The following is a 25,813-nucleotide window of genomic DNA, read 5'->3' as shown; positions in this document are numbered from 1 at the left end:
TGTTCCATAAAGTGGGACCATTAAGAACATAAGAACATAAGAGATGCCAATGTTGGATCAGGCCAAAGGCCCATCCAGTCCAACACTCTGTATCACACAGTGGCCAGAAATACCAGTGCCATCAGGAGGTCCACCAGTGGGGCCAGGACATTAGAAGCCATCCCACTGTTGACCCCCCCAAGCACCAAGATGACAGAGCATCACTTGCCCCAGAGTCCCTATCTATACCTTGTGGCTAATAGCCACTGATGGACCTCTGCTCCATATGCTTATCTAATTCCTTTTTGAAGCCGTCCATTACTGAAAAGGCCTAGAGTAGGCTAAATCCATTCTGACACAGTGAGTGGCAGCACAACAAGTCGTTACTGATCAGAGGAATAATGCAAGATTTATACAGTGTGAGAATACATGGGTCTTCCAGGTTGTGAAGGGCTTTACAGGTAAGACTCGGGTTTGGTCAAAGTAAACTAGCATTTTATAACTAAAGATGTACTCCTTTAGAACTAGGAATAGGCAATAATGAAAATGACAATCATGAAAACCATAAGCTGTAAAGTGGAGAAGATCCTGGATGTTTGCTAGCAACAGCTGAATACCATCTAAGCTGAGTTAGTTTCTCCTCTTCTTGCAGGTACTTAGCCTGATGTGGCCAGAGGTGTGAGCTAAAAGACAAGGGCCAGAAGCCTGTATATGCCAGCTCAACAGACCAGTACCAGACAAGGCTATGCCTGTGTTTTCTTTACTTGTTTTGTTTATTTAAATGGTATTGTTTAAACTGCTAGTTTTAACTGAACTTTGAAATCTTCTGTATTCCTCCTTGGGGAGAAAAATGTTACAGAAATTTCCAAATAAAAACAAAAACAACACATTTTTTGCCATCCAAAGCACTCCATCTGAGCAAGGGAGCTTGTGCCTGTATGTGTGTCTCCCAACTCCCCCTGTGCCTCACTTCACCGGGTGCTCTGGTGTAGCACAAAGGAGTTGCTTGCAGAAGAATAAGGTTACATGTCGCAGAACACTCCTGCTAGTCTTTGTACAAGCCTCCAAAAGGCACAATTCAATTGGTATGCATGGAAATTTTGAGGACTTAAAGCCTCCATTGATGCTCTTAATGGGGCTTTATGCATGTGTACTTTCATAACGTTACTGCTTCTGTAAACTAAACTTATATGTACCTGTTAACCAGGTACTGTTGGTGTAGCAAAATGACAGTTTGCAACAATATCAATGTCAGTGTTTTAAGTGTCTTACTATCATTAGAACCCACATAAATAAAGTCACAATCTGGTCTTTGAGGACATCCCTGAATATTCTGATAGAGCATTAGATAGATGTGTCAAAAGCCTAAAATAAATGCTTGCCTATACATTATTAAAAATGGTTAAAAATGTACTTAATATTGATTGTCTACAGTCTGAAAGCTGTGTAGTTAAAGTATGTATCAATATTCTGTTTCCTTATTTCAAATTTAACTTCACCAAAAAACATCTGTGCACAACTGAGGAAGTGCTATAAAATCGTTTTGCTGTTCTTGCTTACAGTTAATTTGATTCCTGAAATGCAGTTATTCATGTTATAGTATTTCATATTGGTTGTAATAGATCCACTAGGGACCAATAAGTAGAAGAAACCAACTGGAAAGCTTAAGCAGTATAATTAGCTGTTACGACTTCTTCTGCTGTACTTTAAGGCTTTTTTCTTTTGAAAATGTCTAACAATTTAAGCATTTCCCTTGTAATTATATGTGTCTTGGGAACTAGATACTCAACAGGTACTTGTATAGAAATCTGATATCTAAATATAATTATATAAAATGGATTTCTAATTAAGGATTCCCTATTTAGGATCTTTCACTGATTATTTAGGCAAAATAAGTGAACGGTTCAAAATGCTATGGTGACATTCAATCCGCAGGTCAAATCAAATACAAACTACGGTATGTACAAAGACATCAACTTTCCCTAAATGCTGATCAGCATATGTCTGTTATTCATTTATTTACTTTATTTCCTGTTTTCCTTCTCAATGGAGACATAAAGCAGTTAACAGCATTATTCTCCCCCTCTCCATTTTATCCTCACAACAACCACCTTGTGAGATGGGTTAGGCTGAGAAAGTGTTACTGGCCCAGGGTTACCATGCAAACTTCCATGGCAGAGTGGAGACTCAATCCTGAGTCTCTCAGATCCTAGTCTCTCTAGTTACTACACCACTCTGGTGCAATCCACCTTTCTCACTGGGACTCAAGGCAGATTACAAATTAAAAAACAAAACAAAACAAAGCACAACCTGCCTAAAACTTTCAAAGACATCAGAACTACATGCAACGCATTATAGTCTGGGGTGTTACCTTGCTTGGTCTTCCAATCATGGGGTTATTCCCACAACGTTGATTAATAATATCTCGAATCAGGTGTTTTTGTCCATTATATGTTGTCAAGATACTGATCTTCTCCGCTGGGTAACCCAATAGGCACATGTACATGAAGAGTGCAACAACATATTCCGCCTCACCAAGGTTCTGCAAAGTTTCAGAAATATGTCAATGTATTTTACACATCTGATGATCAAGATATAGTAATAAGCTATCATTAGACTGCAACACCAAGGGAGAACGAGCAGTCATCTTCCTGCCTGTGCATCTTCTTCATGGTTTCTCTGCTCCAGAAGGGGAAAACAACAATGACACCCGTGCAGGCTTCAACAGAACCACACCAGTGTCACTTGCTTGAAATTCTCACCCTGATTCATTGATTTAACAAACACGCACATTTCAGTAAATAATTTGAACAGCTCCTAAAATGCAGGTTAAAAATGAGTATTGGTTCACTGTACCAAAGTCTACAGGCAATGCTGTCTCGATCCAGACAGTTGCATAAAAGCAGTGATCTTTCAAGGGCAGAGAAAGCTGTTAGGTGGTTTAACGCCAAAAGAGGTCAGCAAAATTACAGCTGCCTGATGGAGAATACTCTCAGAACACACTCATTCCCACCCAAATGACACTGAACTGGAAGTACTCCACCACCTCCAAAATTCTGTACACTGTAAATAAGAATGTTTTATACACATTGGCGTTCTGTCTATAAAGGTTAATACTCTGAAACACACACACAAATATATGACTTTTAAAAAACCTAATATGGTTTCTCTTACCTGATAGAAATAAGGGTTAGGTTCAGATTCCCCTACACCATGGAAATCTTCGACATTTATAAGCTGGAAATCATACAGGAAGCCAGCATTTGCCGTTCTAAATTCTGGCAAGAGTTGTACATGTGGCAAGTTACCCAGGTTCTTGTAACGCCAGTTGTAGAGATTGCACAAGCTTTATGGGAAATGCAATGGAAAATAAGTATTGGTGAGAGGTTCCAAGGTGAGTTTATCCCATTACTAGTTCTTTATGTCTTTATTTAATTAAACTGCTTTTGGATTTTGATGGCACCAAACAGGTGAACAGAAAGCAAGTTCACACATCGACAGTATAAAACATAACCCTACTAGTATCACAACAGTGGGGGTAAGGAAGTCAACTTTCCATTGGTCACGATGAGTTCAAACAGAAGGGCGCGCCTGGGAGAAAATCTCAGTGGATCACAACAGCTATAATAGGAAACATGAGCAAGATTTGAGTCCAGCAGCACCTTCAAGACCAACAAGGTTTCCAGGGTATAAGCCTTTGAGAGTCCAAGCTGCCTCTGTCAGATATCTGATGAAGGGAGCTTTGACTCCCAAAAGCTGATACCCTAGAAATCATGTTGGTCTTGAAGGTGCTGCTGGACTTGAATTTTGCTCTTCTGCTACATACCAACCTGGCTACCCACGTGGCAGGAAATATGATAATTTCCAAATATGTAGAGACCAACTAGTTTAGGGCTTCACAAGTAATAACCAGGCCCTTGAATTGTGCCCCAGACTGTACATTTCCAGGGACTGGTATCAATGTGTAACAAGCCATCTCTCTTAAAAGGCTAGTTCCACATTCTGTTCCGGTTGATTTGCCAAATAAATTTCATAAGTATCTGCACCCAGAAGTCAATTCTTGAGGTTACAACAGCAATGCATGTGCTGATTCGGAGACGGCTAAGCCACGATTGGTAAGCATTCTTTTGGAATGAGAGTGGAGGTAGACCCAGCAACCTGGAGGCTCAGCTGTGCCACATTCCAGGTCACCTTGACAGTCACTACAATCAATTCTTCCATTTAACAATACAAAATCCACCTTCCACAACCACCAGGTTACTAGAAACTTTTATATCAGTCAGTCTTTTTACATCCTTTGGAGTTCAGTCTCCAAAAACAGAAATGGAGGAGGAAGAGGAGAAAGGAGAAGAGATTGGATGTATACCCCGCCCTTCAGTTGGAGCCTCAGAGCGGCTTACAATCTCCTTCCCTTCCCCTCCCCACAACAGGCACCCTGTGAGGTAGGTGGGGCTGAGAGAGCTCTTTCGAGAACTGCTCCTGAGAGAACAGCTCTGAGAGAACTGTGACTGACCCAAGGTCACTCCAGCAGCTACATGTGGAGGAATGGGGAAACAAACCTGGTTCTCCAGATCAGAGTCTGCTGCTCTTAACCACTACACCAAACTGAATTATAATTATCCCAGAAACCAGAGTTAGAAATGTGCAGTGCAAATCAGGAGCCTGGGTATATAGAAAGATTTGCAAGCAGATGAAATGCGGAGATACACGTTTGTAAATCAGGGAAATGCACAAAGTGGTATAAATCCCATGTCCAAGCCTTAGCTGCACCAAGACACTTTCTTGCCTGTGATTCCGACATACCATATTTGGCATGAACGGTATTGGTTTGATTTCAAAGAATTTATTATTTTTCTGACCCTGAGCCAAGAAAGAAATGGTTAAAGCTTAGCAAGAACAGAAAACCCCACATCATTTAAAACATTAGACTTGCCAATTGTATTAGTAAAGGATTCAGGTCTCCCTTATGGCTGTCACCAGTCAGAACAGCAAGAGTCCCAGCTCCTAAACTGTTGTCTGTACTTCTTTAGGCCTCTCTCCAGATGAATTCACTTATGGATTTGCTCGGTTTTCAAACAGACATCTAAAGGTCACTTCGAAATCTTTTGCAATACAATTTAAGCTAAATCCTTGAAGAATCCAAGCATACATCACAGCTATTTATAATACTGGCTTGGATCCCATGGAACATTTCTGCTGACGGAAAGGACTGCCGTCAACAGAGTAGACTTTCCTTGCCGTCTTTCCTCATTGCAACCTAAAATTCTCCCTGTAATGCTACTTGAGGGGCACAAGGGACACCCCCAGTTCATAGATTGACTGTGACATTGCAGACCGTGTGTGTGTGTGGGGGGGAGAACCGATAAAAAACAGCCAACTTCTGTTTATGGAGATCCTCCATGGGATTCAACCCTATGATTTCTCCTTACAACTATTTGTTTACGTCAGTTATACCCTGCCTTTTCTTCCATGCAGTTTACATCATTTCCACTCCTCCATTTTAGTCTCATAACAACCCTGAGAGTGTGTGACTGGCCCAAGGTCATCCAGCAAACTCCCATGGCAGAATGGAGACTCATATCTGAGTCTCTCAGACTAGATACTGGCCTGAGGCTGTAACCAGTACATCTACTGGCTCTCATAGATAGCTCTGATCGTATTCGATTGCTGCTTTCTTGTTTAGTGCAAAGAAACCTGGTCATTTTGCTATGCATGCTTTATTCACAACTGATGGCATTGGCTATGTATGCTGCTGTTTGTACTCAGCTATCTTTCTATCCAGGCAAAAGGTTAGTGTAGAGTAACTGGAATTTGACTTAACCACTGAGTTTTCAGGTGCACAGCCACACTGTGACCTTTTAAGAACATTTTTCTTTCCTGGGTCCAAGTTGTTTCAACTGTTCCCTGTCTCTACCACAGAAGAGACTTCTACTATTGAGATCTGGGTTGTCTGAGCATCTCCCGTCACTAACTGAGTCCACAGCATGCCTCTCCTTCATCATCACAAGTTGACACAATGTGAAAAAGTGTATTTTACCTCTTACATTAATTCCTCAACATTACAAGCATTCTTAGCAAAGTGCTATCATGATGCTATTGTAACATGTAGCAGTACAGGTTTAATTATGAACAAAGGAATTCCTGACATAAGCATTAAAAACATGTAAAAGTATCTAGAACCTGACAACACACAGAATAAGTCCACCTCTAGTCTAGAAAAAAAATCCTGTTCAAAATAACTGCTAATTCTCATACTTGATCTTCAGGCAGGATTCAATATTAAAAGGGATTTCCCTCCTTCACCCCAGCACAGCATCTAGAAATTCTGATTTTTCCTTACACTTTTCCTTTTTGCCATACCTTGCTCTTGCTCTTCCTTGAGCATCCAAGTCAACAGTTGGCACTCCCACACGGACAAACCGTGTAAAAAGAGACTGCTCCATGTTGGAATATTTTTGAAATGCCATGTTCTTAATGACTGGTGGCAACTGATGATGATCCCCAATCATAATCCATCGTTTAAGTCGGCTGAACCCATCCTGTGGATTCTATTGAAAAAGATTACACGATTAAATTACTATAATGAGATGCATTAGCATCAACATGCCATTGTTGTTAACAATCATTGACCTGTTTTATTACCTTGAGTTCAACCTTACATGGACACTAAGGAAGTGTTCCTTTCACAGCTAAAAATAACTGCAGATTTATTCTATGTTTTTAATCTGAGCAGGTTTTAAACAGTATATTATAAATAGGCTGTTCCTTACTATCACGTTCTAACAACTGTCTATTTCTCCTTCTGCAACAGTTGCGTATCACGAAGCAGGGAATGTGCTCTCCTTCATTGACCAATGACTCATGGACAGAGCAAGATGGGTAGCCATGTTAGTCTGTCTGTTGCAGTAGAAAAGAGCAAGAGTTCAGTAGCACCTTAAAGACTAGCAACATTTGTGGCAGGGTAGGAGCTTTTGTGAGTTACTGCTCACTAGAATTGAGCAGTGACTCATGAAAGCTCATATCCTGCCACATTTTTTTAGTCTTTAATGTGCTACTGGATTCTTGCTCTTTTCTTTTTAACAAACTTTTTATTTTTGGATATAACAACACAGTAAACATTACATCTTTTCATTTAACATATATCCTTTTCGCTTTTCTCCTCTCCCCCCCCCCAGTGGCTTCCCGCAATGCGCCCCCCTTCTTTCCCATTTTTTGTCCAGTTCTTGCTCTTTTCTACTGTCATGGACAGAGTGAGGGAGAGAGACTCTGCTCACAATCCATAACTTTAAACCCAGATGTGACAAATAAACGATTACATGTCTGATATAGTGATAAGGAAATTTTCCATTTTTCACATATATGTGCATACTACAATGGTTTGGAACCTAAATCATGTTCTGTGAGGGGAAGGGCATTTTTGTTTGTGCATGGAGGGGGGAGGACTATTCTCTCCTCCCATTTAGACTCCCCCGTGCTATTCCCAAGGGTTCACTGACCTCACCCCTCCCTTCCAGAAGTCACATTTCAGGAAGCACGTTATGCTGCTGTATGAAGGGGGAAGCAGGAAAGATCCTTTCTGTAAGCACAACTCTGTTCATAATCCTCAGGACCCATTCCAATGCTCTACGGTTAAGTCAATTTTTACTCACAAAACCAATGTACAATACATAAAAGCAAATCAAAAGAGCTGTAAACTAAAGGTACTCTCACCTGTAAGAGGAGTGGTATAAAAGTTTCAATTTCCAGTATTTGAGCAGCCTCTTCCATTAAGATGTTATCATACTGGGAAATTAAAAAGAAGCAGTTTAAATAATCAAACAGCAGAAGTTCTGTGTGGAGTGTTTTCAGTATTCAGTATTCAAATAACAACTGATTATTTATTAAATAAAATAAAGCTCTCATTTGTATAATTTATTTTTGTTTTAACAATGTGCAATTTTTGGCTATTATTCTTATACTTGACTTGTGTGAAAATAATCCTCAGCTGAAAGAAATAGACTTGTCTAGTCTGGTTATTCCACATCGAAAGTGACAGGTCTAATTTTACTACCCAAGACAAAGAATAGTAAAATTAGAATCAGCATATCTTGACGAAGGCTTAAACAATTACTTATGCATTAAGAAATTGACTAAAAAGATCATAACACAAGAAAGAAGTCACATAATCAGAGATGGACTTCTGAGAATATGGTTTACATGTTGGAATTTATTCCGACTCCAATTCAAACTCTTTGCTTATGTCCCCAATAGAAGCTCATTATGATAAGAACACGAGAAATAAAAAATGATTTTTTAACATATGACATGATAATAAACACAGGAGGAAATAATTTCTTGGCAAGATATTAAAGATGAAGGTGTAAACATTAAATGTCTGCTAGAATATCCATTAGTTTCAAGACTAAAGGAGATCATGACTATTAAAGGTGGAGTTGGATACGAGTGAATTTGTACAGCTGATTATAAAACAAAAAGAGAATTTACTACGACAGATATATAAGATTTTACTCCAGCTAGAACGAGAGGATGAACAAGTGAAAAAATGTATGATTAAGTGGATAAAAAACCTTAAAGGGCAGATATTTATGCAACGATGGGAATGACTATGGGAAACACATATCAAATTTACAGTCAGCCACACACTAAGAAAAAATTGGTACAAAACGTTTTTTAGATGGTATATAACTCCAAAGGCCATTGAGAAAGCAGATAAAAACTACAAAGGAAAATGCTGGAAATGTCAAGACATAGACACAGTCAACCACCAGTTGCTGACCCACCGCCTCGCCGATGTGGGGATACAGGGGCTCGCTCTCCAATGGCTTGCCTCTTTTCTCCAAGGTTGGGGACAGAGGGTGGCAATAGGGGAACAGCAGTTCTGGAGGCACCCACTTGAGTGTGGTGTGTCCCAGGGGCCTGTGCTTTCCCTGATGTTGTTTAACATCTACATGTGCCCCCTTGCCCAGATTGCCAGGAGGTATGGGCTGGGTTGCCATCAATATGCAGATGACACCCAGCTCTATCTGATGTTGGGCGGCCGGTCGGGCTCCGACCCAGAAGACCTGAACCGGGCATTACAGGCTGTGGCTGGGTGGCTCAGGCTGAGCCGGATGAAATTAAACCCAGCGAAGACAGAGGTCCTGTGCCTGAGTCGTGGTGGTATGGGGTTGGGGTTCCCTCTCCCGATCTTCGGTGGGGCGCCTTTGATGCCATCATTGGAGGTTAGGAGTCTGGGAGTGCTCCTGGACCCCGCCTTAACTATGGAGGCCCAGGTGGCAGCCACTGCCAGATTGGCATTTTACCATCTTAGTTTAGTTCGGCAGCTGGCCCCCTTCCTCGACCGTGGCGACTTGGCTACAGTGATCCATCCGACGGTCACCTCGAGGCTAGACTACTGTAACGCTATCTACATGGGGCTGCCTTTGTCGCAGATCTGAAAGCTGCAGCTAGTGCAGAACGCAGCAGCCAGGCTGTTGATGGGTTCCCCTAAGTGGGAGCACATCCAGCCTGTGCTAAGAGAACTGCACTGGCTGCCAATAGCATACCAGATCCGTTTCAAAGTGCTGGTACCTACCTTTAAAGCCCTAGACAGCCAGGGTCCAACCTACCTGAGGGACCGCCTTTTCCCATACATACCCCCAAGAGCACTTGGTCGGGGACACAACATCGCCTGGCAATCCTGGGCCCCAAGGAGGTAAGGCTTGCGGCGACCAGGGCCAGATCCTTTTCAGTGGTGCCCCCTACCTGGTGGAACGAGCTCCCAGAGGAGATCAGGGCCCTGCGGGACCTCATGCAGTTCTGCAGGGCCTGTAAGACGGAGCTCTTCCGCCAGGCTTTTATGTAGGGGCCGCCACTACCACCATCATGTGATTAATAATGGGATGGAAGGACAGCTACGGAAGATCTGCCAAAATACTACACGGCACTGGTACCACCGGACTACGTACCAACTATAGGTAATACCACCTTTAATAGCAGCCTGATATTCCCCTGCAAACTATGGAGACCATCCTGTTCTTATTGAGCACTTTATTCTTTGTAAATTTAAATGGTTTTACTGTTTTATTCTGTTTTACTGTGTTTTTATGTGTGAGCACAAGTGCTCCCTTGTAAGCTGCCCTGAGCCTGCTTGCGGGGAGGGCGGGGTATAAATATAAATAAATAGATGGAACTTTCTGTCATATGTGGTGGACTTGTAAAAAAGCAAAAAGAGATTGGAAAGAAAAAAAGTGACAGGTTGCTTCTCACAGCTGTCACTTCAATGGTGTTGCTGTATCTGTGGTATTTTCTCTTAGACGGCTAACGTTTCATTGCTTGAGATGCTTTCATCCTAGCATGCCTACAATTACACTTCACAATGAGCACAGAACTGAAACAGACTCTGGAATGTATTTCATTTTGGCTTAAAAAAGAAATGTATTCCTTCAAGACTTGGGATCCAAATACCTGAAGGCACACCTCACTTTTTACAGACCAGCCCATCCATTTTGGGACAACTGAATAATTTTTTTGGGAGTGTGTCTTCCTATCAGGAGGTCTGCTGACCTTGAAAACCTTCCGCCTTTTCTGTGGCAGCACCCATCCTGTGGAACAGCCTTCCAGGGAAGTTACAAGGAACACCTTTGCTGGTTAGGTTTCATAAACCGCACAAAGACAGTTTATTTCAAGAAGCTTTTGGCTGAGTTATGACTGTGATTCCATGAGCTTCTGATTACTGAAGGTAATGATCCTGGTTTTATATCTGCTGTAGTGTTTGTTTTTCAGATGTACTCATTTTATTTTTATGACTGTATTTTATGATAATTGGCTATAAGCCACTTTAAGCAAAGATAAAACTAGGAAACAAGTATCAAATCAATAGCTTTTGTGATCTGTTATTTTCAGAACCCTCAAATAAGAACCATTTTGTTACAATCTCCACTGAAGGGCAAACATAAGCACAGAACCACTTTAGAAAAATATCTGGCATCATTAACTTCAGAACAGCAGATGACAGACAGTTAAAGCAGGGAAATCTTTCAGATTAGCATTTTGCCCGCTGTGGCATTACCTTGAAACCCAGCTCAACAAGGTCATGCCGTTTCAAAGCAGCATGTGTACAAGTCATTGCAATAATCTTTGCTTCTTTCACCAGTAAGTATTTAGATCTATCCAGTCCACTACGAAGAAGTTCAAATGCTCGGAATTCCTACAGAAAACAACAGAGGATATTTACAGAGCTGAAACAGTGATGAATTTGTTTACAATAAAACTTTGTAACTGTAATATCAACTTGTGACCAAAATCTGTAGCTGAGATCCAGGGTCTCCAGACAAAACATACCAGACCGTGATTCAAATGGAATTAATTATATTATAAGGAAAAATGTTAAACTTACACCACTGATGTATCTTCTGGGGCTATAATAATGCCCAGATGCTTAAAAATGTGGTTTCCCATCTTACATTTACTTGCAGCTGCAAGAATGTTAATTGCAAAGAATTGGAAGTTATGTTTGCTACCAAACTTTGTGATATGAATGCAAAGAATTTGGCTGGTAATGTTAATGGATAAAATCTCAATGGTGAAAGCGAAAAACAGCCCCATCAATTCAAGAATGGGCACAAAAATGTCTAGAGATTTATCAACTAACTAGAAATAATGCCCGTTGCGGAAATAAATACAACGGGATCTAGAAAGAGGCTCTGGGAGAGTGCTCTGGCTTTGGGCAAACAGTGTCAGTTTCCTGTGGCGACCTCAGCAGGGTTTAATGACAGAGTCCACTGTTTTCTCCAGAGGGACTGATCTCTGCTACCTGAAGAGCATTTGTATGTTTGAGTTATCTGTAGCCCTCACCTGGAGAGTGGTAACCATTGTTACCCATTCTCCTCTCCCCTATGAGGTATGTTATGCAACTGAAAATTCCAACTGCCTTGCGGGGGGGGGGAATTTGAGGTGTGGAATGGACTGAAGTCCAATCAGCTTCCATATGCAAAAGACCAGGTTGTCGCAGCAGTTGTGGTGTGGGCGGGACCCAGGATAAAAATACAAATAATAAATAATAATAAATAAATGATAGTTCCCCCTAATTCTACGGAGAGGTGCCTATGCACATGCGAAAACTAAGAAAAAAATTAAAAAACCGCTGACACACGCTCCTGCGCATTGGTAGTGTAGACGCCGGGGAGCGATGTGACTGCGCGGTGAGGTGCGATAAGGGTGGTAAGTGTGATCGTGATTATCCAGATCAAATATAATCCGGTTAGAACTGGAGCAGTTTAACCCGCTCTCAGCATGCTGTCCGCACCCATAGTTTGGTAGTACATATTGCAGATGGCCTGTATGAGAAGTCCCACCTACTAGAGGCAGTTGCCACTGATGCAGTTCAGCAGCATGCTTCCTAGAATGCCTGTTTTCTCATGGGCTGTGTAGCTCCCTTAAGGACAGTAGCAACAGCAGCAGAAATACCAGAGAGCTGGGGACAGGCTTTAATACCACATGCTTCCAGCTTTGTTCTCAGACACTCCACCATCAGCAACCACGTTCCATCTGAAACTACCTTTCTTGTACCATTTTAATTTATTGTAAACTGCCTGGAGATCAACTGATAAAACAGTAGGGTATGCATTTTTTTTTTTAATGAAACTTCTTCCCACACTTTTAAAACAGAATTAAAAATAAACATCAAGATAAGCAGCCTAGAGCCCTTACCTCAAGCTGAGTGAATATTTTCTTGATATGTCTAAAACACCCTTCAGCAATTTCCATGTCTTCATTGTAAGATCTGCCTTTAAAAATCGGCTGAGGGGCATTTGCAAAATACTGGTGAAAAGGAAAAAAGTTGGAGATATCACCAACATCAGGAGGCTTGCTACCTTTAACCTTCACTTTGCTTATATACTCTTCCCAACGGGACATTACCTGAAAAGAAGCATAGCATAATAAATATATTATCATATTCTGGTCTCTTACTATGGGCATGATCCAGTGGACGATGAAGAGAGTATCACATGTGCATCTGGGACTTTCCACCTCTTTGTCTGTATCACCACCAATCACCAATTCCTGAAGGGCAGGGTAATCTTTGGAATAGAATCCAATGTGTCACAAGGGAAGGCAGCAGGAAAGGGGTATTTTCTACTATGCCTGCACATAAATTCTTTCCTATTGCATTTTGGGTTCTTCGGATCTCAACATATGCACAGATATTTCTATTTCTGTTACAATTAATACATTTCATAAACATATTTATAAATATACTGAACAAATGTTTTTATAATAGGTATAAAATATTATTCAGGATTCTCCGCCAGCTGTAAGTAAAATATTTTGTTTCCTTTTAAGAATATGTCTCAGAATTCAAGGTGGGTTACTGCTCTGAAATATATAATCAAGGCAGAGAACTCAGAAAGATAATCTAGTCAGACTGCTTGCCAATAACCACACAAAAGCAAGAACACTGGTCTGTCTCATTATGACTCATCACACACAGAGTTAAAACAATAGCACCCAAAACAAACAACATAATTATAGCTTCAATTGCCACTGAATTTTTAAGCAAACACATAACCGGTTCTTTAGTCCAAATTCTGAAAACTTTGTGCCAATTCCCAGAATGTTTCCATAATATACTGTGGCCACATCTGTTCTTTTGAAAATATTTGTTCTCTTACTTGATACAAGAAGAAGTGGCCAGCTGTTTCGCAAGTATAGGAAACATCTCCTGGTACCCCCAAGCTCTCTTGCAGGCGCCCAACTTCTCGCAGAAGTTCCAGCCTCCGGGCAAGAACATAGTTCACTCTTCCATACCTGCAGAAAAAGTTAATACAGTGGTTAAAGTCAGTTTTGCTAACGAAAAATGTTATTTAGAGCTACAAAATTGGCCATATGAAGAAAGGCAACCGCCAGATTCCAAGAATCAGGATACTAGGATCATAACCCTGGAGAACGTAGGACCTTTGTTTCTTGACTAGATGTCTTTCGTATGAAATGGCAAGCCATTTCTGAAACTCAAGAGTTTGAGTAATGTCTGATATGGTGGTGGTGGTGGGAATATCCTGTACTGCAAAGTCTTAAAAAAAAAAACCCTTAGGTGTCCAAATCTAAGCTCTAAAACAACTCTTTTATAGGCAAGTCTACAAAAAAGAGGGGTGCTTTTAAAGAACCACTGAGACGGAAGTCTATAACTTTCCAGAGCACTTAACCTAAGCAAATCAAATGCCTCATGTGCGGAAGAAAGAAAAAAAAAATGCCCTAAGAAACACCAAAGAATGTCTTTAGTGCAGCTAAGAGTTGAATTTAACTTTCCAAAGTCTCTGCTGCACAAGATCTTGTTTCCTTCTAGGTCATGTAAAAGTCACTATCTTATTCCCTTCTTATTGTTTCAATGCATTAAATATTATGATTCAAGACAGATATCCCATCAGGCATCACTTTGATTCCATTACTGGTACAGCCCTGGAAAGGCTGTAGTAATCAATGAGGTGGCCTTCACTGGAGCCAGAAACCAACCTTCCATCTAACAGAAAAATCACCAAAGTGGAAATCAAGATTAGGAATCTTCTCAACCAGCCTCTTTTCTGAAATCAATGCAGGACAGAGTCAAAGTGAGGGTGGAAAGACAGAATTTTGAGTTTTCACTTATTCTGCTTGCAGGATGGAGCTCTCTGTGCCACATCCCACATTTTTTTTTGGGGTGACGATGACATATCCAGGAACTCAGGGCTGTAGTGAGAAGGGGTAAGCAGGAGAGCCACAAGGAACATTCTCGTGGTTGGTTGTATTCAAACATGTTTTAACATTTGCACAGTGTATTAGCTGAACTGTTCACCTGCTGAAGTCTTTCTCTGTCTCCAGTTCTTCCTCTCCATGACCAAGACGCAGGAGGTGCCGTTCATCAATGTCTAAAGCCATGATTTTCTCAAACAGCTGGTTCAAGGCCTAAAGATTGACAAGAACAACAGAAAGGGTAGATTTTAGAATTTCCTGTGCTATTACTGGGAAATCCAGCATGCTAGAAATTTCATTCCTATTTTGGGAGGAACTGCAAATATGGAGAGCTCAACTGCCATAAAGAAAGCATGCCTACCAAAGCAGTCAAGAAGCATATTCAACAGGCTTTGAGGTACCAAAGTGGCCAATTTTTCCTCTCTAAAGAATGTAATTTCTGTCTAATTTGGACCCAAGCGATTTTAAGCAACGAATTTGAATAAGATAATAATTACCCTGCTAAATCTAGCCCAGCACCCTGTTTCAAATAGTGGCCAACTGACACTTCTAGAAAGCCAGGTATTAGGGCAATACCCCTCCCTTGCATTTGGCTTCCAACAACAGGTCTTCACAGGCATTCTGCCTCTCACCCTGGAGCTTCTCTGTCACCCCCACTGGACAACAGGAACTGTAGTTCTATGATACAGATATGGAAACTTGCAAAACCACAAGTCCCAAAGGACTCCTTCTACAATCATGAAGTAGTTTCAACAACGACCATGCCATAATAGGACAGCAACTATTCAAGAGGAATGGATGAGCAAAAGTAACTATGCCCATTCATGCATGATTTTTTAAAATTGAACAACATAGATGTGGTGTTTGCAATAAATTCTGGCTTAATTCTAGAAGGGCAATTCCTTAGCGTCATCCAAATTCTAGAGCTCTTTTTTTGAATGGGTAGGAGTTTATTTATTTTTTCTAAAAAGCACATTGCACGCATTGAAATTGGGAGAGGGAAGAGGCCGAATCGGATGGTCCCACCCAACATCCTTACACAATTGCAGTGTTTAAAAAAGCAGCACTCCTGATCGTGGGGAGAGGACCTGTGCGCAGAGACTCTGCCCTAATGAGCCAACTATGGCAACAAAAGGGAGGGGCTGCACTCTCATGTCTGCTCCTCTTCTACTTGTTTTGATTCCAAAGTGTGTGATGTCTTGTGTAAAGAGCTTACGAGTACAGCTTTCTACACTTTTGAGTGGCCTGAAGATAGTGTGTGCACAATCCACTTTAGGGATAGTTTCACAGATGACGACCAAGAACTGAATAGCATGGAATTTATCATACTTTTTGTGATGCTTTGTGGTAGTCCCAGAACATGACCCTTGCCCTCAGGAGTGACTGCCTCACTGCCTGGAAGGCACGCAAGGCCTCCAAAAGGAGACAGGAGGGTGTTCCTGCTACCCAGCTCCTCCTCGGTGATCTCTTTCATGCATGCCGAGCAAGGTCAGCTCCATCTGCCTCAGCCTTCATACAGGCCCTCCTTAAACAGGCTGCGAGAGACTACGCACCTGTGGCAACCTTCCAGAAACCCAGTGGGGGAACAGGAGAGGCCCTGACAGCCTTGGCCCTCCCTTCCCAGCCTCCTTCCAAAATGCTGCCACACCGGTAACCCCCAGCCTATCCCCAGCCAGGCTGCCTGCAAACTCCACCACGCTGGCTGCTGAGGAGTGGCCCTGCCTCTCTTGGGGCTGTCCCCACTGCACTCACCCCCATCTGTGGGTTGCTTGATGGCTACTGGCTAGGATGCTGGCAAATCTGACTCTCTTCCCTGACCAGTTAAGTCCAGGCAGGGCTCCACCACGGGATACTTTCCCATTTAAGGAAGAATTATGCAACATGCTCAATACGGAGCTGTCCCTGGAAAACAGCACACCCATTTTAAATTTGTGCCCTCTACACTATAATGATGCACCTGTCATTATTCTGTGATGTTTGAGGATGGGAGGACTTGACAAAGGGATTCCTGTTTGTGGCAGCCTCAGTGCGACACTAATAGGCAGTTCCACTCATAATGTCTGCTGAGGTACTGCTCAGACACAAAAAGGCCAAAAAGTTCCCATTCTAAACAGCAGGGACAACAAAACGTGACCCTTGGAAGACCATGTGCAAGCTATACCATTTGTTTCAAAACTGAAATAAGGAATAAATCCATCATATTCATTCACCTGATTGGAATGCGTAACAATAAGAGTCCTCTGCTCTGGGAAGTTGTGATAGAGATTGGATATTATCTGTACTGCCACATCAGTTTTACCTGTACCAGGAGGCCCCACTACCTATACAGAAAAACGAATTAGACAGTCATTTTACGCATTTGGGAAAGCTACTGAGAAAGCACAAGTCAATCAAGAGAGAAAAGAGGAGAAAGAGTGAGAAGTTTTAAATTAAGTTATTTGTACACGTAGGCCAACAGGGGTGTATATGGGTTTGCACTAATATTTAGGGGGCAAAACAGATAATGTGCATAGAGATGCAGTCAGCAAACGGAGAAGATCCTGCGTGGGTTTCAGCAGGTCACAGCCATCTGGACTCCGCTTGCTGTGATTTGGCACAGTAGCACTCGAGTGCAGAGGGTTCTCATCAGATGAATCTCCAAAAATGTTAGTGGCAAAAATTTTTCTTGTATGTTTACTTAAACAGCTACTACGATTATTACTGGAGACTCACTCTGGTTTTGCTACCAAGAAAAAACAGTGGTCTCCAACCAATGAAGATGAGTGCTTTTGCTTTGTCTATCAACTGATACATAGTTCTTTTAATGGGAGATCGAAACATTGGAGCTCACCTGAAGGTTTCTTCTCTTCAGTGGGGTGAAGTCACTCAAATTGGTTAGGCCATGCCTCCTCTTGCTCCAGGCAGGGCTACGCAAATTTATGTGATTAAACTGACTGAGAGTGAGGCTGACTCTCTAGACTTAGTATAGTCCAACTCCATAACGGATTCTGCGTCTGACTTTTTTTTGTGGTGGGTTGCGGATGACTTCACCCCACTGAAGAGAAGAAATCTTTGGGTGAGTGCCAATGTTTCATTCTCCTTCAGTGGGGGAAGTCACCGAGACTAGTTATATGCCTAATCTACAACCTGGGTGGGATCCTCATTTTTATTTTTATTCTGTTCCATCACTATGTTGCACACCCTTCTATCAAATGTATCTTCCGGAGATTTTAACTGGTCCCACCTATAGTGTCTCACACAGGTATAAAAGGTGGACCAGGTTAGCGCTCTTACAGATTTCTTCCACCAGAGCCCTGATGGAAAGGTCACTGATGTTGCTGCAGATCTGGTGAAGTGGGCTGTAACATCATTTGGAGGTCTCAGGCCTTGCATTTCATATGCTTTCAGATACATGGCTTGATCCGTAAGGCAATGGTGGATTTTGAGACCTTTTTACCTAGAGACTGTGAGCTGTGAGACAGACAGAAAATCATTTCGCCTAATCTGTGTCTGTTCTGTTCTGTCTTGGGAAGTGGGAAAGCACAGAAGTGATGCGGGGTATGTGTGTGGAATTCTACCCCATGTTCCTTCCAGATTATGGCGAGTACCCGCTGGTCGGTCATAGACTCCATCCAAATGTGGGGAAACTGCTGGAGTTGACCCCCAACCATTATTATTATTATTATTACATGGGATTTTACCCCGCCCACCCCCGAAGGGCTCTGGGTGGCTTACAGAGTATCGTGTGTGCACACACTTTCTAGAATCCTAACTATGGCCACAAATTCAGGGGGATGGGAACCCTACCAGATACCCTCCGAAGGCTTTTTTCCGCAGATGTTCTTGCTTCTCCTTCCGTCTTTTTTCCGGGTGGTCACATGGCTCTTTGCGCAGTTCTTTCTTAGAGGGGGGGACTTCAGTTAGCTGTCTTCCACAGCGGCCCCTGCTGGCTCGTCGGGCTTGCTGCACGCAGGCGATGGGGATTACGTCCTTCCGGCTCCAATCTCTCCAATGACGCTGCACCGCTGCTGACTTCCGACCAGTCGTCGTTCCGGGGGGCCGCCCCTTCCCCGCTGCTTCTGCCGCTGTTTCGCCGCCATTGTTGTTACCAGTGCCGCTATTTTCTCTCTGGAGCCACAGTTCTTCCACTTCTTCTAGGGGAGGGTACCCCCCTGACTGACTAAGACCAGGTACCCTTTTATCTACTTGCCATATAGGGCTTTCGAACAGCTGGGTTGGCTGAAGCTGGGACTAAGGTCGGGAGCTCACCCCGACTGCGGTGGGATTCGAACAGCCAGACAGCAGTTCGAGATAGTTACACTTTGCAGGTGTTGCCATATAGTCAGGTGGCTGATCTTTGTTTTCTTTGTTCCTGTCCTGTCATGGTAAGCATCTACTGGGGATAGTAAAGGTGATATTGGGGGACCAGCAGTTTTTCAATAGGCTGTATCTAATAACATGGCCAGTATTTACCATGGTTTTGGGTGGGAGAGGCTCATCTTAATGGTCTCTTTTTTAAAGACTGGGCCTTTCTTCAAGGCTTCTCTGTCTTCCATACCAATAAGGCAAGAGTCTACAAGAAAGTGAAGCGAAACTAGACTCAAGGGTCCTGCTGGAGCGGCAGGGCTATCAAAACTGGAGGGTCAGTCTTGGTCTGAGCCAATACAGTCTACACAAATTTGCATAGCCTTGCCTGGAGTGAGAGGAGGCGTGACCTACCCAGTCTGGATGACTTCCCCCACTGAAGGAGAAAGGTATTTGTATTTGCTCTTTTTGTCTCTGTTTCATGAAAATGAAACCCGACAATATTTAGAGTTGGAATATTTAGAGAATACCACCAGTACAGCAGAGCTCGCAGAACAGATCTTTGCCTTCCTTACCCTTCTTTCTGCAGCCCTTGCAAACTGTCACCCCCCCCCAAAGTGCTCCAGAGGTTGGGGGAACCTGAGTAATAATGTGTAATGTGGTGTGTAAACATGGCAGACAGAATAAATAAAGGGGGGGGGGACATACTGTTGGAGGCAAAATCTCACCCCCCACACTCCATTTGCCTACTGCCCAGTCTTTCTCTCAGCATGCTCTTTCCCCCACCCGACTATTCTTTTTCCCATTTTTTATCCCCCTCCCTGAACTAGGTCCAGTCCCTGCCCACTTTTGTAGTCTACAGAGATACTGGCAATTCAAAACTTTAAAAAAGTTACTCTCCCTCACTCCCTTTTTAACTTGAAGACCCTTTTCTTTTTTTTAACTAATCTGGCGATTCCTTAGGTTTGCAGAATAGCTACTCTAACCATAGCTGGGCCCCCCCTTACAGATTTTTTGATCCTCATAAAGGAGAGAGGCCACTGATTATGTGATATACTTTGGAGATAAACTACTAAAAATAAATGTTTAAAAGGAATGATGTGCATTTTTACCATCGTCAATCCAGGTTGCATTCCAGCACGTATAGCTTCAATCTGTGTATGAGTAAACTGGATTGTATTGCTGCAGAATGAACCACAATAAATTGGTTAATCCATAGCACAACACACTGAGCCAAAGTTCTATGTGTTTCTTCCAGATAACCTTTATGGACTTTTCCCCTCAGAGTTGTCCGTCCTTTCAGTCAAGGAGACTTGACCCTGCCAATGCAAAATCTGCCTTTTACAGGATTTGGGCAGGCAAAGGCATTTGCAAATATCAAGAGAAATCAATTCCTTCCTCAAGGGCTTTAATGACACTACAGGACTCCAAGTCATTACACAACCCTTCTGAGATAATTAAGTTACGGTTCATCATATGTAATTAGGATACTGCAAACCCACTGACCAAAACAGCTAATTTGATCAATGTCAGAAGTCACATTTTATCACCAAGTTTGAAAGGACTGGCTATTTCCTGCCAAATGTCATTTTAATATGCATGAAAGCACACACAAAATAAAATTACCAACAGTATACACAAAGCATCCAAAGAAGAGAAGATATTGGATTTAAACCCCACCCTTCACTACCCAAAGGAGTCTCAGAGTGGCTTACAATCCCTTTCCCTTCCCCTCCCCACAACAGACACCCTGTGAGGTAGGTGGGGCTGAGAGAGCTCTTTAAAGAACTGCCCTTGAGAGAACAGCTCTGAAAGAACTTATGACAAATGCAAGGTCACACCAGCAGCGGAACATGGAGGAGTGGGGAATCAAACCCAGTTCTCCCAGATAAGAGTCCACGCTCCTAACCACTACACCAAACGGGAACTACACTCTCTTTAAATGGCTTTTGCACCATCCTCACACTCCTTCCATTTCTTTCCTGCATCACTTCTGACTGGAAACAATGCAACCACTATGAAACAGGTTGTCAACAGAATGCAACTTATTTCTTACCATTAACTCTTAATCTAAATTGAAGAAAATGTTTTGGCTAGTTTGACTATTTTAGTCAATATTTTAAAATTAAATAACTACCTTTGAAACCATCTAGAAGTCCCAGACCCTGTAAGTACAATTTCCCCCCGCAAGCACCTACATAGACATTACCGTTTGGGCTGATTATATGGGTAAGGTCCTCTGTTGGGAATTACATGAGGTTCAACTACACTCTCTTTAAATGGCTTTTGCACCATCCTCACACTCCTTCCATTTCTTTCCTGCATCACTTCTGACTGGAAAAGTTATCCTGTTGAAGGGAATCATTGTTTTTCAGCTGCGATGTTTTTGGAGTAAGTGAAACTACTTTTACATCAAACTGTTTTTAGACATTGCCTATCTTTGTAACCCACAACTCTGTGAACTTTGTAACAAAACGTTAATGACAGACAGCACAAGGGAGACACAAACTGAGATGATCGACAGTTGTGAGAATAGTTTCAGAGGGGAGCCATGTTGGTCTGTAGTAGAACAGCTAGCGTTGAGCCCAGCAGTAGTTCAGTTCAGATCAGTTAACCTTTATTGGCATAAAGAGTCCAGCAGTACTGCAGAGTAGGGATGGGCATGAACCGGGAAAATGGAGGTTCATCCTGGTTTGTGACGTCTCATAAACTGGGACAAACCTCCCCTGCTTCGGGAACTGGTTTAGTTTGTGGATCTTCCCTCCCTCCTTTCTGCTGGCAGCAGCTCCCCAAGGCCAGCAGAACTGGGGGGGGGGGGACCTTGCAAAAGCCATTTAAAGCACGCAAGTGAAGTCCAAGGGCAAACTCCCCGCTTGGACATCACTCAGCTGTGGTGCCCGCTTGCAAAAGCCATTTACAGGGAACCTTCCCTTTAAATGGCTTTTGCAAGCCATTTCAGTGATCCCTTTCACTACCCCGCTTCCAAGGGGGGGAGCGAGAGGGATCACTGATATCGCTTGCATTCATTTCAGCATTTCAGCTATCCCTTTCGCCTTCCCTGCTTCCAAGCCCGGGGGCGGGGGGGGAGCGAAACGGATTGCTGAAATTGCTTCCAACTGGGAAGGTATTTAAATGCCTTCCTAGTTCACTTGCTGAGTTACGCCGCCACAGCAGCAGGACTTAGCTAGTCAGAAGGCACAGCATGGCTTGCAAAAACCACTTAAAGTTATCCCTTTAAATGGTTTTTGCAAGTGGCTTGGAGAAGGCATCTCTTTCAATGTCTTCTCCAAGCCCCACCACCAATGTCTGCTGACAAGAACCACACGAATCCCCCTGGTTGGTTCGTGGGGGCTCATGAGGGTGGGATGGCACAAACCAAGGCTCACGAACCATGAACCGGGCCTGGTTTGTGACAAACTTAGGTTCGTAATTCGGTTCATGCCCATCCCTACTGTTAAGACCAAAAAGATTTTCAGAAGCTTTCAAGAGTCAAAGCTCCCTTTGTCAGAAAATCTTGTTGGTTTCTAAAGTGCTACTGGACTCAAATCTAACTCAGAGAATGGATTATTAATTCTTTTCAAATAGTTAATTCTAGGGACAGAATCTGGGATTGGGAAACAGTTGTCTGTATGGACAAACACTGCTGGTGATAGTGGGGTGGATCTATTCATTCTGCTCAGCAACGTTTGAAGCCTTTTTCCAACTGAAGAACCACTTAAGTTGGAGGAAGGCATCTTGGATTGGAAGACGACTAAGCAGAGTGGGTGGATTCACCCCAATGCCAACACAGATATCAACAATGAATTTCTGGAATAGGGACACTCAGGAAAATACGGCTGCACAGTCTGAATACAATTTAGACAACAAAGAAGAAAATGGCTTTGAAACACCACTCTGAGAGGCAGAAGAGATTCTATTCAGCAAACGAGCCATATTACTAATTGAGTACTGTTTGAGATTTTTCAGTCACCTGAATGGAGGAATTAGTAATGTAGGATCTTCAACATTTACTTTAATGTTGTGCCCAGGAAAGCTGGCTTTTAAGTGATCAATAGAAAGGAAGGTGTCATTGAAATCCAGGGAGGCAATCTGATTTGGCATTTTTGAATAATGAGCACTGCTTGGGTCTCCATAACCAAGGATGATGTCATGTAGCCAATCAGGAACCACACAGTCTGTGTTCATCAGATTCCTTATAGTCTCGAGAACAGCCTGTAATAAAACAGAATACAAGCAAATAGTAAATTTGCTCCCCACCTTGATGCACACTCAGTAGTAAACTCCATGAGCAAATTCAGCATTTGTCGGGGTTTTTTTAAGAGTTCTTCCACTGGCAGGTGTTTGGTTTGTTCAGATTAAATCAGTAGTTGTATTTTCTGTTGACATCAGCCCCACAAGCAGCTTGTTCAGCAAAACAGCAGTATTTATGAACAGCCTATAATTACCAAACTATCCCATTAGCAAGACAAAATTCAGTTCAGATGATAAAATGTGATGATGGTGCTCTTTATTTCATCTGCAGAGTTCTCTAAATTTCCGGGAAAGGAACATTAGTTAGAAAAAGGGCTTTGCTTGAAATGTACCTTCACCAACAAGTCATTTACAGGCAACACAGCACAGTGAATATTCTGCAACCCAGATGAACAACATGGATTTTGGGATTGTCTTGGCTCTCAACATAAATGTATTAGGTAACTCAGTCTGGGAGAGAATGACTGGCCAAAGATCACCAGTGAGTTTCAAGGCAAGCAGGGGCTTGAACCTAAATCTCCCCAGGCCCAGTCCAAGAACTTAACCACTATATTATACTGACGGAGTTGCACCTTCTGCTCCTTCCAGATCCACCAGATCTGCAGCTTCTTTGACGTTTTTATGTTTAATAAAACAGATACAATATAGTAAAGTCAAATACTACTTTCCTCCAACATACAAAATCGTGCTTAAAAAAATTCCCTATCAAAATAGACTCACTGGTTACTGTCACTAGGATTTTATTCCAACAATTGTAGACTGCTGTTTGAAAAACAGTCTGAGCAGCACCAGGGTTATGCCTCCATGGATCCAGCCATGTCTGAGCAGAATATCCACAAACGCAAGCATTATTTCAGCACAGCAATTTACATGAGTGCAATGCTTGAGAAACGTTGTAAGGGCAAAGATGCAAACCCTGGAAACCCCACTGAACTATGGAGCAAGCAGTTTTCTGGCCGATGCAAAGGACTTGGGGAAGAAATAAAGTACACGGGGAACACAATACTATAACTAGCTAGTAGGCCAACTCAACATTTTCATGGCAGCATGACTGTTTCCTAAAGCTCTGTATCTGAAGGACCTAACCTTACGGTCAAGGAGGAAAAAGAGCAGATTTGCATAATCTCAGTTCTCACCTACACATGAATAAAGAGCTGTGGTTATTTATGTTATTTGAGGCCCTTTTTTCAAAATATGGCAACATTCCACCCTGTAAAAATATATTCATTCAACTAGTATAAAATGAAGGAAACTCCAGAATACTAACAATACTTTGACACAGCAGCCACAAACATTGTAAGGCAACAGGGCTGACCTACCATTGCAAAGTGCAGCCTGGTCATATTTTCGCGATCACATTATGTTTATGCCTCCGCCACTGTCATGTTTGCTTAATTTAAGATGCAACGTAAGATTTCCACAGCTTTCTCCCTGCAGGCTCAGCAGAGGAACCAAGCTGTCTGCTATCTGCCTGACATGCTACCGACATTTGTCATGAGGGAGACTGGCTTCCCTTATTTTCCTGTTATCTGAGCAAGGAGATGCAGAACAGACAGGGAGAACCAGTCTTCCAGCAGACAGACGCTTTAAAAAGCAGGCTGACCCTGATCCATTGTTTTAACTTTACACATGAGGAAAATGTGAAATTACAGAGCCAAAGCATTTCTGTATAATCTGGCGGTCCAACAGTACTTTGCTAGCAAACAACCCTTTAAAACTTTACAGGAAAAAGACTTTATATGTTCAGTACAGCACTGAGCCATTTTTTTAACATCTGCTGCAGTTTATAAGAGCTTTGCTGAGAAAAAGCAAACGCGAGCATCATTGTTCTGACCAGTACAATCACGTCAGGAGAAGCTGATCTTTGGGTGCAAATACTTTAATTAAACCACGGATATTGTACAGTTTACAGCCCCGATCCAGAGAGAGCATGCATGCTTGTGCATTATGATGCCCCTGACCATCCATGGCCCAGAATTAATGCAGACTTGTAAAAATGTCCTTGTGCACGTCTAACAAATTCACCCTGTGCACAGGAGATTCCCAATATTGATTTCTTCCTGTCATCACAATAATGAATAGATTTACTTTAGGACTGCAGTTTTCATCCCTCAGTGGTGTTAGTTCTAAAGACAATTCAACACTCCAAGGGCAGAATTTTGATCACTGACTTACTAAGTATTTTGGTGCTCATGCATACAAATTTCAAGAAATGTCAACCCTTTTTAATAACCACTTGCAAAAATAAAAGTGCACCATAGCTTACTTTGAAGTTGTTTTCCTTAGGCTTTCTTCGCATTATTATATTAAATGTCTCATAGACATCTTCTGTTTTATTCTGGATGGTATTGGTCGTATCTTGTTGATACTGGTTAGGATCCAAGAACACTCTAAAGGTTCTAGAGTCTCCTCTAAGTCTTGGTTTTGGTTCTGGTCCTGCTCAGAATGAAAGACGCATCAAACATAAAACGATTTGAATGAAAATAAAATGGCACATGAATTGAAAAGGAGAGACCACATCATGCTTCAAGCCATGCGCCATCATTCCACCGTATTCCTGCCCCTCTCTTCTCTCTCACTGCCTGATGGGGTT

General features: G+C 42.4%; 1 protein-coding gene across 1 annotated transcript in view; it reads right to left on the bottom strand.

Moving 5' to 3' along the window:
- The window catches only part of AQR (aquarius intron-binding spliceosomal factor), a 72,851-nt gene that overhangs the window by 5,643 nt on the left and 41,395 nt on the right, over positions 1-25,813 (bottom strand). Inside the window, 14 exon segments of the mRNA XM_015410551.1 lie at positions 2,351-2,521; positions 3,154-3,325; positions 6,340-6,527; positions 7,690-7,761; positions 11,030-11,167; positions 12,670-12,879; positions 13,632-13,767; positions 14,789-14,898; positions 16,896-17,006; positions 20,082-20,151; positions 21,179-21,249; positions 21,251-21,317; positions 22,940-23,181; positions 25,487-25,656. Of these exon segments, the coding sequence (XP_015266037.1) occupies positions 2,351-2,521; positions 3,154-3,325; positions 6,340-6,527; positions 7,690-7,761; positions 11,030-11,167; positions 12,670-12,879; positions 13,632-13,767; positions 14,789-14,898; positions 16,896-17,006; positions 20,082-20,151; positions 21,179-21,249; positions 21,251-21,317; positions 22,940-23,181; positions 25,487-25,656 (1,928 nt within the window).

The sequence above is a fragment of the Gekko japonicus genome, unplaced genomic scaffold (assembly GCF_001447785.1).
Source record: "Gekko japonicus isolate JY-2015 unplaced genomic scaffold, Gekko_japonicus_V1.1 scaffold3263, whole genome shotgun sequence".
Classification (NCBI taxonomy): Eukaryota; Metazoa; Chordata; class Lepidosauria; order Squamata; family Gekkonidae; genus Gekko; species Gekko japonicus.
This window is presented reverse-complemented; position numbering and strand designations above follow the sequence as displayed.